At 42.5% G+C, this 12,571-nt stretch overlaps 1 protein-coding gene across 1 annotated transcript; it reads left to right on the top strand.

The window, feature by feature from the left end:
• The first annotated feature begins 1,675 nt into the window (after window positions 1-1,675).
• Window positions 1,676-10,990, top strand: DENND10 (DENN domain containing 10). Its single transcript, XM_039553768.1, has 9 exons — window positions 1,676-1,779; window positions 2,290-2,486; window positions 3,599-3,678; window positions 5,203-5,351; window positions 5,538-5,649; window positions 6,028-6,128; window positions 7,197-7,304; window positions 7,838-7,932; window positions 8,595-10,990. The coding sequence occupies exons 4-9, from the start codon at window positions 5,234-5,236 to the stop codon at window positions 8,769-8,771; spliced, it is 711 nt and encodes a 236-aa protein (XP_039409702.1). The 5' UTR covers window positions 1,676-1,779; window positions 2,290-2,486; window positions 3,599-3,678; window positions 5,203-5,233; the 3' UTR covers window positions 8,772-10,990.
• The last annotated feature ends 1,581 nt before the right edge of the window (window positions 10,991-12,571 follow it).

The raw sequence follows: 12,571 nt of genomic DNA, 5'->3' as shown, positions 1-12,571 counted from the left end.
TTAGCCCAACGCGTGATCTTTACCTTTTTGTATCTGCAACTCTCCATCCTATCTCAGGAGGAGGTGGGGGGGACGTGAGCGAGCGGTGTGTGGTCTGGGGTGTTTCACTGGGGACACTAAACTGGGGAATTCCATTCCTAAACCATGACAGACCTGTATTTTAGTATGGTCTGCATGAAGCAGAGTCATCACTAAGGTATTTATAGTGCCGAACAAGTCCTTTTCTTGTGTTCATAGAATTAATTTAAAAGTCAGCTACCTGAGGTCTGGGTGGCAGCTGTCCCCAAGTGGCTGGGGCCAGTGCCTGTCCTAAGTCCTTGCAGCCTTCTCAGGGGGACAGCTGTGCTCTGATGGGCAGTGCAGGTGTGCTGCCCGGTATTTATTGCTGGGTTAGAGCAGGATTTGCTATTGGGCAGCCCACTCCGTGGTTTTGGATCTCTCTGAAGTTCCTGAAAGCCCTCCAGGCTGGGATCAAGACGATTTTGTGTCAGGAGCAGCTTTTATAGTCTGTCTCATCATGTCTCTACTTAGGTGGCAGTTGAATATATTAAATGTGTGTGTTTCATGACTTCCTGAAAATCACATGGCAGGCTGCCCTTTGGTGTGTTCCCTAGCCAGGCAGGGACAGGCCTGGCCTCTCCCAGAACTGCATGTTTTCTTCAGCAGTTTCTGATGCTTCTCTGGTTATCCCAGTTATTTTGGAAGTTTCTTCTAATCAGTGTCATGGTATTCCTAGAATCATTTAGGTTGGAAAAGACCCTTAAGATCATGGAGTCCAATGTTCAGGTACCACTGATCATTCAGACTTGCAAATAAGCTCTTTACATTCTTAATAAGCTTCCTGATGCATGGAGTTACTCAGGAATAGTTGTTCTGCTTCCGTGAGTGTTCCTCACACTCAGTCCCCACTTGGGCACAAGCCAGCCTGTGTGGAAGCACAGGGATGTCTGTGTTTTGGGTTGCTCAGGGGTACAACTCCTGGCCGTGACTCCAGGAGGTGGTTGCCAGCAGGGCCACCTCCTTTTGTGTAACATTTCACACGAACCGTGCCCCGTGACTTACAAAGCGAGGTAGCAGAGGGCTGCGGAGATGATGACGGCACTGGAGCTCCTCACTTGGGGAAAGGCTGAGGGAGCTGGGCCTGTTCAGCCTGGAGAAGAGACAACTAAGCAGGGGTCTCATCCATGTCCGTCAGTGCCTGAAGGGATGTGTCAGAGGATGGACCAGGCTCTGCTCGGTGGTGCCCAGCAATACGACAAGAGGCAATGGGGAGGAACTGGAACACGGGGAATTCCACCTGAATACAAGGAAGAACTTGTATTGTGCAGTGACCACGCATTGGGACAGACCGCCCACGGAGAGTGTGGAGTGTCGCCCACTGGAGATGTCCAAAAGCCGTGTGGACACACTGCTGAGTGCAGGGCTCTGGGGACCCGCTTGGGCAGGGCGGTGGCACCGGCTGAGCTCCGTGGCCCCTTCCAACTTGAACCATCCTTGGATTCTGTGACGCAGACAACAAAAAAGACTTCTATTTTTCCCAGACCCTTTTTCCCCCATTACCGCCAGAAAGCAGGCGGGCGGGTCCCAGAGCAGGAAGCCGCCGGGAGCGGGCGGGCGAGCAGCGCTCAGTAAATGGCGGGGAGGCGGGCCCGGGCAGGCGGGCCCGGGCGGGCGGGCGGAGCGGGGCCGTGAGGGTGGAGCGGGCCCGGGCGGGCGGAAGGCGGCGGAGCGAAGATGGCAGAGCCGGAGGCGCAGCTGCTGCGGGCCGTGGGCTGATCGGTGAGGGCCCGGGGAGCTGGGCCGGGGCGGGGGCGGTGCCGCGGCCCGGGGCGGTACCGGGGCCCGCTGCGCTGAGGCCGCGGGCCCGGGCGGTGCTGGGGGTGCCGGCTTTTCCTGCTGCAGAGCTGAGCCGTGCACAACTCGGCCGAAGTGTCTGAAATTCGCGGCTTCCGAGGTTTGTGTTGCGAAATCAGAAATAGGGAAAATCATAAATAAGCTAGTCTGGGTGCTTTTTCCTCCATACCGTGCTCATGTTGAATGTGCATTCAAACTTGGTGCTTCTTTCACCTCGTGAAGCAGGTCAAGAATGGAGATTTATTAATATTTAAAAAATAAAAACCGTATCAGAATTCCTGCCTTAAGGCTTAAACCGTAGTGGCAGAACTGGATGTCTAGGGTCAGGGTAAGGTGGAATTTTAATCTGATTCCAGGAAACAAACCTGATTAACCCATCAATTTACTTCCTTGCTGCTGTTTGGCATTCTCACAGTGAACATCTTTCCACCATAGAAAAAGACACCAACGGAGATGCTTTGTGGGTTTGGTGTTATCCATCCGTAACAGCTGACCTGAGGACTCTGTTGCTGAGAAAGTGCTGCCTTACAGATGAAAACAAACTGCTTCATACGTTTGTATTTGGCCAGTATAAAAGGTCTTGGTTCTACATCACAACGGTAGAAGTTCAAGATTCTCCAGCCTTGAAAAAGGTAGGACTTGGTGGAGTTTTTCAGGAAAATGCAGGGAGGACTTTTGTAAAGCTTCCTCTGTGGGTTAAGCAGTGTTTTCCCGTGGAGGGAAATGTGAGGAAGAGAAGGGATTCAGGGTCTTGTGTGCTCACAGATGCAGCTCTGTCCAGGTGTCCAACCAGTCCACTTTTCATTTGGCACCAAGACATGGAATTGCAGAATGATTGAGATATTCATTACCCGATTTAGATTCCTCATGTTAATATACAAATGCTATTTCATGCTGCTATTTCTAGTTAATTTGCATTTCAAGTTCAGCATTTTTTTCTCTCTACAAAGTTTGTTTCGTAGTGTCCAGAATCTTGTTCCAATAGAACTTGATGCCTTTTTTTCCCAAAGGATCGAGTTATGTAGGTACTTTCTTTTCCACTGCGTTGATTACTGAAAGACAGCAAATATAGTTGTATCTTCTATCTTTTCCTTCTTATGAAAATTATTAAACTGTTAAGTCTGTTCAATTTTCGTGTTTTATGCAATGTTGTTAAGTAGAAAGATAATGTGGAAATTTTGCACGTCCACAGCAGAATGTTGCTTGCCTTTCCTCACTCCAAGTTTACATTTCCTATGAAATAAAGTAAAATAAAATTAAAGTGTCTGCCTCCAACAGTTACAGTGGGAGATGCTATTTCAGGAGGACACGTGAGCCTGGTCATTGTCTGCAGACCTTCAGTCTTGTACTCTCCCAGCCCACAATCATTTGATTGAGGAAGTTAGAGTAGTTCTGTTTGTGGGCCTGCTATCTGTGTATTTTTTTCCAGTCTCCTTCTAAATGTGTTGATGCTGTCTGCCTCCACAGCTTCTTTGGCAACAAATTCTGGAAGTTTCCTCCCTGCAACAGGGAAGAAAAATACCTTTCTGTTTTTTAATAACCTCATGAGATTAGAGGAAAGCAACTCTTGTAGTGTAGGTTAAGCAAAAGATAGCCTGTACGGGAGCTGAGTCACATCAGAAATCTGCTATCCAGGCCATTGCTGCACTTAGGAACTTGGAGCCTTGACAGTAAAGTGACCAAGACTGTTCATGTGGGGTCATTAACTGAGCTCTGTGTGTTTCTGTGCCTGTGTCATGTGCAGGTGACCCACTTCTCCATTGTCCTGACAGCCAAAGACTTCAACCCAGAGAAATACGCAGCCTTCACCAGGATCCTCTGTAGGTCTGTATAACAGCTGGCCTGAGGTACTGCCGTGTGCATGCTTAGATCTTGCCAAAGCAAAAGGTTAAATTCATTGTGCTGTGTTTGTTCAAACAACCTGCTGGAAACTCAGTCCTACAAACAGAATCAGATGATAAAAATCCTTGATTTGAGCTTGTCATGAGTTCATGCAGTAAGTGTTGGGTGAATGTCAGATGTGTGTTAGGTTTTAATGTGTGTCTTCTCCAGACACACACCACCACCCTCACACTCATTTTCTCTGAGAATACATGTTTAAAAAGTGTAAATGTTTGGGAAGATGTCAGTGCTGGACTTAAAGGTCACCATGTGTATGGTGAATGACTTGCATCCCTCCACAAGATCTTTCTAGATGCTGCTTGCAGCTCCTTTGAGCTAAGCACAGCACCCAGGGATCTTTTTGCTTTTCCTCTAGGGAAGTGAGAGCCCTCTTCCAACCAAAAGACCTCTTCTAATTTCCTTGTCCTGTTTACTCACTTCCCTTCATGTTCTCATTCTAATGCTCTCTCTGCTTGTTATTTTGCTTTTCCTTCAGTTTCCAAATTAGTTTGGTCCCAGTTCTTGATACCAAGAGTATTCCTTGAGATTTTGCAGTTAATTGGATGCAATTGTGAGGTTGTTGTGCTCTTGGGACTTACTATATATAATGTAGACTTGGGAATGCCTTGAGGCTTGCCAGTCCTGCAGGGTACAGAAAAACTGAGATTTGTTCTTTTTTGGTGATACATGAAATACTCAGATTCACTGTAGATCATGTTGTTGCTGACTTACCAACTAATACTTCATTTCAAATCCTGGGTGGATTCTTCCAAGCATGATAATAATTGAGTTTCAAATGTGATGTAGCTTTGTGCTATAGCTAACATGGAAAATGTGTAGTTGACAGCTTCAGAGCTATTCCTGAAATATCCTAACCTGTAAAATAGGTTACAGTGTCTCTCTGCTTCCTGGAAGACAGCTGACAGTGCATGGGTTCTCTTGGTGTGTGGTTCTTCTGTGTCATTTTGGGTTCTTAATAAGTGTCAAGGACATATCTTTCTTTCATCATTTAACAGAGTACAGAAGAATGGCAAATGATACTTGGATGAATAATTAAAAACTACCTAGTCATAGTCTGCATGTAATAACAGGAGTTACTGTGGTAGTTGCTTTTTCATAAAGCAGACACCTTCCAAGTCTGCAAAGAATCCTTTGTCTGGACACCTGCCTACACCTTTGGGGTGTGTTTCTATCTTAGTCCATGTTGGTTCGTTCATAAAATAGAAAGCTGAAAGAGGAATACAGGGTTATTTTATATTCTAAAAGACAGACGTGTTTGTGTGCATTGGAAGACTTCTAGTTTAGTATTTAAAACCTCAATCAGGTGTCCAAAATAAAAATTCTTGCCAATAATATTGCTATTTATGATAGCAATATTATTGGCAAGATTTTTAATTTTTTATTTTTCATATATACATTGGTGCACCGATTGCAGTTAAAATACCAGACTCTCCCCTTTTCACACAGAATCTACTTGAAGCATGGAAGTCCAGTTAAAATGATGGAGAGTTACATTGCAGTCCTTACAAAGGGCATCTGCCAAAGTGAAGAAAATGGATCCTTCCTCAGCAAGGACTTCGATGCTCGGAAGGCTTACCTTGCTGGCTCCATCAAAGGTTAATCACTGCCAGAGTCTCTGTTCTGATTCCTTTCTTACAGCATAAAATACCATCTTGTTTTCATGTATGCTTCAAGTAAACACTGCTAACACTCTTACCTGTGCTATTATTATTAAGCTTCTTCAAAAACATCGTAATATCAGCCTATATATCTTCTATAAAACTATTTCCCGTCTTTTCTAGATATAGTGTCTCAGTTTGAAATGGAAACAGTTATTTTATATACAGCACTGATGCTAAAGAAGAGAATTGTAGTGTACCATCCTAGAATAGAAGCTATCCAGGAATTTACCAGGTACTTCATCAATTTCTTCCTTCCCACCTACCCACCCCCAGAAGCCCAACAAATTTTGAACCTTCATTGAGAGAAAAGCCCATATTTTAGGGAAAAAAAGAAATCTATCTTAAACCTATTTATTGAAATTCTGCTAAATCCCTCTAAATTCTTTAGCTGTATGTTGCTCAACTCAGAGAAATTTAATGGTAGAATGAATGATAAACTCTGCTTGCACTGATAAATTGAAATCTCTGTAGTTCACACATACATATATATACCCCAAATGAGACCTAGTCATAATTGTTCTTTTTCATGGCATGCAATTTTTACTGTGAAGCTTTAGTTAGTGTAAGTAAAGTTCTACCATGTCTCAAGTTGCACTCTAATCTCCCTTAGGACTTTGCCTGCTTTAGTGTGGCATCGACAAGACTGGTCAATTCTTCATTCATATGTGCATCTAAATGAGGAGGAACTGGAAGCCTTAAAAGCCTGCCCAGGTAGTGATAATTTATTAATAAAAAATTAAAATTTAATTTCAGTTTCTGTTGCTGCAAGGTCTTGCACTTTGGAGGGAAAAAAAGGTTATTTTGCTATTAATGCTGTTGATCAAAGTTAAACATAATTTGCTTTGGAAAGGGCAAATCAACTGAACAACTTTGTGGGAAGATAATTAGTTCATCTGGTGCCTTTGGGTGGATCCACATCAGTCTGTCCCTAATCACAGATGCGAAGCAGCCTTGAGACTTTTTTGATGCTTTGATTGGAGGGATTGAAAGTCTTCCTGTTGTACAGAACCAGCTCACTTTGATAAGGTCCATTGTTTCCCAACTTCTGCACATCAATAGTAACAATCTTTTTTTTTGAATTCCTAACTCTGAAGTCCCAGACTTCTATTTGATGTCAGTGAAGTCTGTGGCTCCTAAGCACAGGTAGACTTTACCTGTAGGAGTTTGGTCTGTGTGACACACTGCTGTGTGTGCATAGTGCTTAATGCATGATCCAGGAAGAGGCCCTTGCTTTATGCAGAGGTTACTATGACACATCATGTGGCCATTAAGAGGCTTCTTTATATAGAACATGAGCACGGAGACAACTCATCTTCAACATTTCTACAGCTCACTAAGCATCTTCAATGGAGAAAAACTGCTCCAAGTTTGCTCATCTGACATGCTGTAAGTAAGAAAATCTGTTGGGTTTATTCCTCTGTTCCAGTCTAATACTGACTTCGTGACAAGAGGCTCCAGGGTAGAGATTTTTGTAATGAGAAAGCTGCAAATGAGTAATTTTAGTAGGAAGGTAGGAAGAGTTTAAAATTTCAGATTGATAACTTGGTGATTTTGATGTAGTGTTAGCAGTTCATCCATGTGGAAGGCAATTTTAGAAGTTGATTATTTCAGCTCCTTGGAAATGAAGCATCTCCTGAACACTTTTTGAATGATAATATCAAGAGAGCAACCTCCTGGGTCCAATGAGTATTGTGTCAAATACTCTTAGAACAGACTGTAGGACTGTGGTTTTTTGTTTTATTTATGAAGATCCTAATCTTGCTGAATTCTGTGCTCTAGGTTACATCGCTGGATTTACAGACTCTGAAGTGAGCAGTAGATCAGACCTCTATGATGTGTACGTGAATTTGGCAGACAGTGAGATTACTGTTTCCCCTGTAGTAAAAGGTTGGTCACTGTTTATATTTTGGATTTAGAGGCAGTTTATTCCAGAGTTGACAGTAATTGCTCAGCCTTGTTGTAGGTCAAACAATCTTGATCCTTCTTCCATCCAGGTTTTGAAAAGTCAGTATGTAATCTTCTGCCTTAATTTTATTGCCACCCTGGAAGACTGGGTAAAGTTGGAATTTGGAAAGATGTGCTTTGTCTTCCAATGAATGCACAGTGGAGATTTTTGTAACGTCCATGTTAGACGTGGAAGAGACTTTCAGCTGAATGGAGAGATGAGTCTTTGGAAAAACAGGGCACTAAATACTTGAAGACTGGGGACTACTTGAAAGAAAAGCTTCTATGTTCCTTATCATCTGCTTAGGGCCACTTCAGAGGTACTGGCTGTTGATACAAGGTTATTGCTTTTACCAACAGATTTCAAATGGCAGTCATGAAGAGATTCCTCAGTTTGGTGTGTTATTCGTATGCATTTCTAGGTATCACAAAAAAGGTGATTTTATGTGTGGTATTTGGTTCTTTTTCTTACACAGAGGCAATGACAATGGGAAAACTTCACAAAGAAATTGGACAACTAATTGTTCAATCGGCAGAAGATCCAGATAAATCAGACAGCCAAGTCATTAAGGTTAATATTTTATTTTTAAATCTAATTATCTTCTATTGCTAAATCTTGGCAGAAGGAGAGAGTAGGAGGAAGAGTGTCCTGAGAATCAGCCAGTCTCTTCTACTCTCTGCCTTATTACAAATGAGCATTTTATTCATCATGCAGGTTTTTACGGATAACTTACTTAGTTTACATTATCTCTTGGGTAACTACATTGCTGAAGGAAGTTCAGAAATTCTATTGATTATAAAGACTGGTTTCTCAGCTTTATTCCACAAGGCATGGATTTTGCTCAATGCTGTGCCAATAGTATTGGCAATACCTTGAAAAGGTCCTGCTAAATATGGCTTCTTAGCTATAAAACCTGATTTTTATGATGATGGCATTTTTTCACTTCTTCCCCTATCTAATATTGGACATTTCACAACTGAGTGAATTAGTCACAGAGCTCAGTAAGGCTAGGAGAGGAGTGGCTGTGCTCCGTTTATCCAGTATGGCACAAGAGCAGGCTGAAGAACTGTTGCAAGTTTCCCTTAAAGCAGATTTGGTCTTTATTTTAATGAGCTATTTTTTAATCATTATTTCCTGTTTTGTTCTGTATTGATTGTTTTTTATCAATGTATGTGAAAACATTATAATATCTAATACTATATTCATGGTTGCTTGTTTTTCTGCTCCTTAAGGACATTTCTCTGAAGACAAAAGAAATCTTGGCTACTTTAGCCTCACTTACTGAAGTTTCTGATGGCAATGAAAAGCCAACCCTTAACGCTGAGGCCCTGAAACAAAAGCGATTTCCACCAGCCACAGAAAACTTCCTTTTTCATTTAGCAGCTGCTGAACAAATGCTCAAAATCTGATTGTGATGCACTACAGTGTTATGGATCAATTCAGAAAAGCTGTCTCTGCCATCCAGATAGGTATACCTGGTATTTTATCTGAAAAACTAAAGGTATGAGTGAATGTCATAGTTACCATGATAAAATGCAGAATATTGGAGCTTGACTGGGAACATACGGAGACATATTTGGGAACATTCCTGGTGTCATTATCTCTCCCCAACTCTAACTATGTATCTGTGGCTCCTGTATTTCACACCACAGAGTGGATATCCAAGCAGCACAGGCCAGTGTGTCCAGGCTGTGGCAGACATCAGGGTTGTTTGTCGTGTACATTCCAGAAGCTGGGCAGCTCTGACTTGCCTGCCTGGGGCCTGGAACAGGGCTGCAGCACATGTGCTGTGAAACCAGCACAGCTGGGATGTGCTGATCTCTGCACAGGGGTACCCTGAACATGCAGCTGGTCTGAGTGCTCCTTCTGGGCTTCCAGGGATATCAGCCTGTCAGATGCTGCTCTTGCTCTGGACTGCCTGATACCTGGAAATCCCAAATAAATGGACAAGTTCTCTCTTTCTACTTGAAAGTGTCTAGGTGTGAATAAAGGATGTCTGGGAATATCTGATGTGGTAGCCTTAGTATGAAAAGGAAGGGATATTTTGAAGCTCAGGTGTGAGGTGAGTACCTCTTTTGGACTCCTGCCTTAGAGGTTTTCCCCCTTTCACTCCGTCCCATGCCTTTGATGGAGGGATAAGATACACAATTACTGTGCTTGAAGTGGGGCTTCCTAGGGGGGTCATGGACAAGTGCTGCCATACTGCTGGAGTCATTTAGGAAGTTGTTGGGGTTCTTAGCTGAGAAGAGACCTGGCCATTCATTCCTGATCCACACGAGAGAAAGATGAGTCAAAGCCTTATGGGCTTTTGAGGAATGCTGGAATGGCCAGGTAGCACAGGTAGAGCATCAGCTTCTTGAATGACTGGGGCTGTAACACAGGTACTGTCTGATGGTGCTCTGTGTAAACGAAATCTAGATGGAAACTTTTGAAGTCATAGTGAAAACTGGGAAAGAGTTTAGAGAAAATTAAGATTTGCCTACTTGTTTGGTTGCACAGCCATAAGTCAAGAGATTTTTTTTTTCTTTTTTTTTTTCCTTTTTTACTGAACAGCCTGAAACTAACTGCTTTACAATCTTCTGAGAAAAATTTAGAGTCTTTGTAGGGAAATGCTCTGAGCCAAACAATCTGTATTTGTTCAGAAATGTCCACAACAAATCAGTCAATTCTGCAGTAGCACTTTGTTATAAGAAAAAAATAACCTTTTTCCTGGCCTTTGTACAGATAGGCTGTAGCATGTGGTTTTACATAGAGATTTTATACTTATGATTAAAACTTTAGTAACCAATATTTATATTGTTAAATAATTGGATGTTTGCTATTCTAAAACTGGTAGAGCTCATCAATAACTATGTGCAGGCAATATTGGAAAAAGAGTTGTCCTTTTGCTATGTATGATACCTTAAGGAAATCTGTTTTAGAATGTGATTAAGGAATGTGGCATCTGTTGTATAAAATGGGTGGTTATTACAGTCAGGAAATTAAAGTGCTTCAGAACAATCTCCTATTTTCAGGGGTGTAAAATTCTACTTTAAACACTTAGTCTGAAGTTTAAATTCTGAGCACAGTAGCATGTAATTTTATTTAAACTTCTGAGAAAAATATTGCAACTGCCTTTGTTTACCTGTAAGTGCTCTACAGCTTTTTTTCCCCTTTTGCCCATTAATGGTTTTTGTTAATGGTTCTTTAATATTGCTGCTTCTGTTTTGGGACCTATAAAACAGTCACAATAGAAGAACTGCAAAACTATGCTGAAAATTCTATTCAGGACCTACTTTAAAGTCCACTGAAATGGAATTCTTTCACCAAGGGAAACCTGAATCTGCTTCAGCGAGCTGTCTTAGCACCACAGTGCAACTGAGAAGAAATTCCCATCGTTTCTTACTAACAAACTGCCTTAAGGCATATCTAGAGACAACCACACAAAGCAGAGAAGCTCAAGTGCAAACTAAACGTTGAATGCCTGTTTTGATTTCTGTTTTGGAAATGTTCCAGTTGAAGATCTCAGTGTTGTATTAGATCTCCTGATGTTTGTGCAACACAGATGAAATACAATTTTGCACTTAAGGAGCTGGACTCATAGCATGGTTTTGCCTATTAAAAAATTCCTGAACAGTCTAGCCTTTAATTTATGTAAATTTATTCTTGAATAGTTGTGACCATAGAGTCACAGGCCTTAGCTCTTAGTTTTGCAATACTTGGATTGAGCTATGGTTTGGTATTTAGGTTGGAAATGTTCAGACACTTCTGTCATTGCTGATTTTATCATCAGCACTGTACAAGATTTATTGGCCTCCCTCAGCTTCAGTGCATTCAAAGGATTGTCTTAATGTTCTTGCATTTTCCTAATGACTTTTGACACTGTTTCTTCTCAAAAAGGTTTAAAATAAACCAGAAAAATCTGCAAGGTCAGAACAGGAAAAGATTTCTCTACTTATTTCTTGCTTCCCTTTCCCCAGGATGCACACAAGCAGACTGTGGGTGCAGTTGCTCTTTTGCAGTCAGATGACATCCTTTGTTCCTCCTAGAAGCAAAGACTGTTTAAAAGGGAATTTTTATTGATACCTTTCATCTTACTGCCTTTCTGTTCTTGGAGAAATACAAAATGGTGAATGGTTCCAGTGCCATAACATCTCCACTACATTTGCAGAAATTGGAAGGTAAAGAGTGAGCAGGGCAGAGGCCTGTAAAGGGGAGCAGGATCAACACTCAGTCCCTGCAGTTGAGATTTTGCTGACTAAATTGGGTTACTTGCTTTACTGCTTTCATCCCTGTGGTTTTAGTTCCTGGTATGAGCTGCCTTGTTTCCCCTGCAGGCAAATATGTGAGGGGGATAATGTTCAATGGAGAGCAGTGTAATGATTTGTAACCTGGAAAAACTTGACACAGGACATCTGACAGCGTCCATCTTAAACGTCCTGGCTGCTTCTGCTTTTAGCCTCTGACTGCTCCTGAAATGGCTACTGGGGGTTTGCTAATTGAAGCAGCTTGATTTCTAGATTAAAAACAAGCTGTAAAGCTCAGTGTAGGGAGTTCCCAGCTGCCTCATAGTGCATTACACCCTTCCCTAGGCAGCTGTCTGGCTGAAGTCTGAGTCAGAGCATCTCTGATCAGGTGAAGTCATTCCTTGGAGCTGCTGCGTGATGTGGGACTCAGGAGGAGACTCCAAAGACTGGGCAACAGCTCATTCCTGAGTGACAATGCAGCACATGGTGTTTGCTGTCTGAGTGGGAGGGAGCTGCAGTGCAGTGCAGTGCCTCCATCCTTCCTTCCTCCACCCCCGGCATGTGGGGAAAAGGGAAAAGCAGCATGGAGGTGTTACAGGCCTGGGGGTAAAGCAGGGACACAGCTCCAGCTGAGAAAGGCTTTGATCTCAGTATTTCTTAACATGGGAGTGGCTGATTTTTTTTTTAAGCTACATTAAAGGGGCCTGAAAGCCTCATTGGATTTTCCTACATGTCAAGATGACAAGCTGAGTGGGTGAGGCACAGCATCTTGTGCTGTACTAAGACTTCTGTTTTCCTTGAAGCTGAAAGCTTCCATCTGTTGTCATTCACCACAACTTAAACTGGTTCCACCACTAATGCAGTCTCTTAACACAAGGGCTAGCTAAGGCAGGAGACAGACCTGCCTTGGGCTGGTATGTTGTTAATGTATTCCACATTAGAAAGGGGAAGATTTCCTGTAGTTGCTGACTCTTCCCAGATCC

Source organism: Corvus cornix, chromosome 6 (genome assembly GCF_000738735.6).
Source record: "Corvus cornix cornix isolate S_Up_H32 chromosome 6, ASM73873v5, whole genome shotgun sequence".
Taxonomy (NCBI): domain Eukaryota; kingdom Metazoa; phylum Chordata; class Aves; order Passeriformes; family Corvidae; genus Corvus; species Corvus cornix.
Note: the sequence above shows the minus strand (reverse complement) of the source record. Positions and strands in the feature narration are given on the sequence as shown.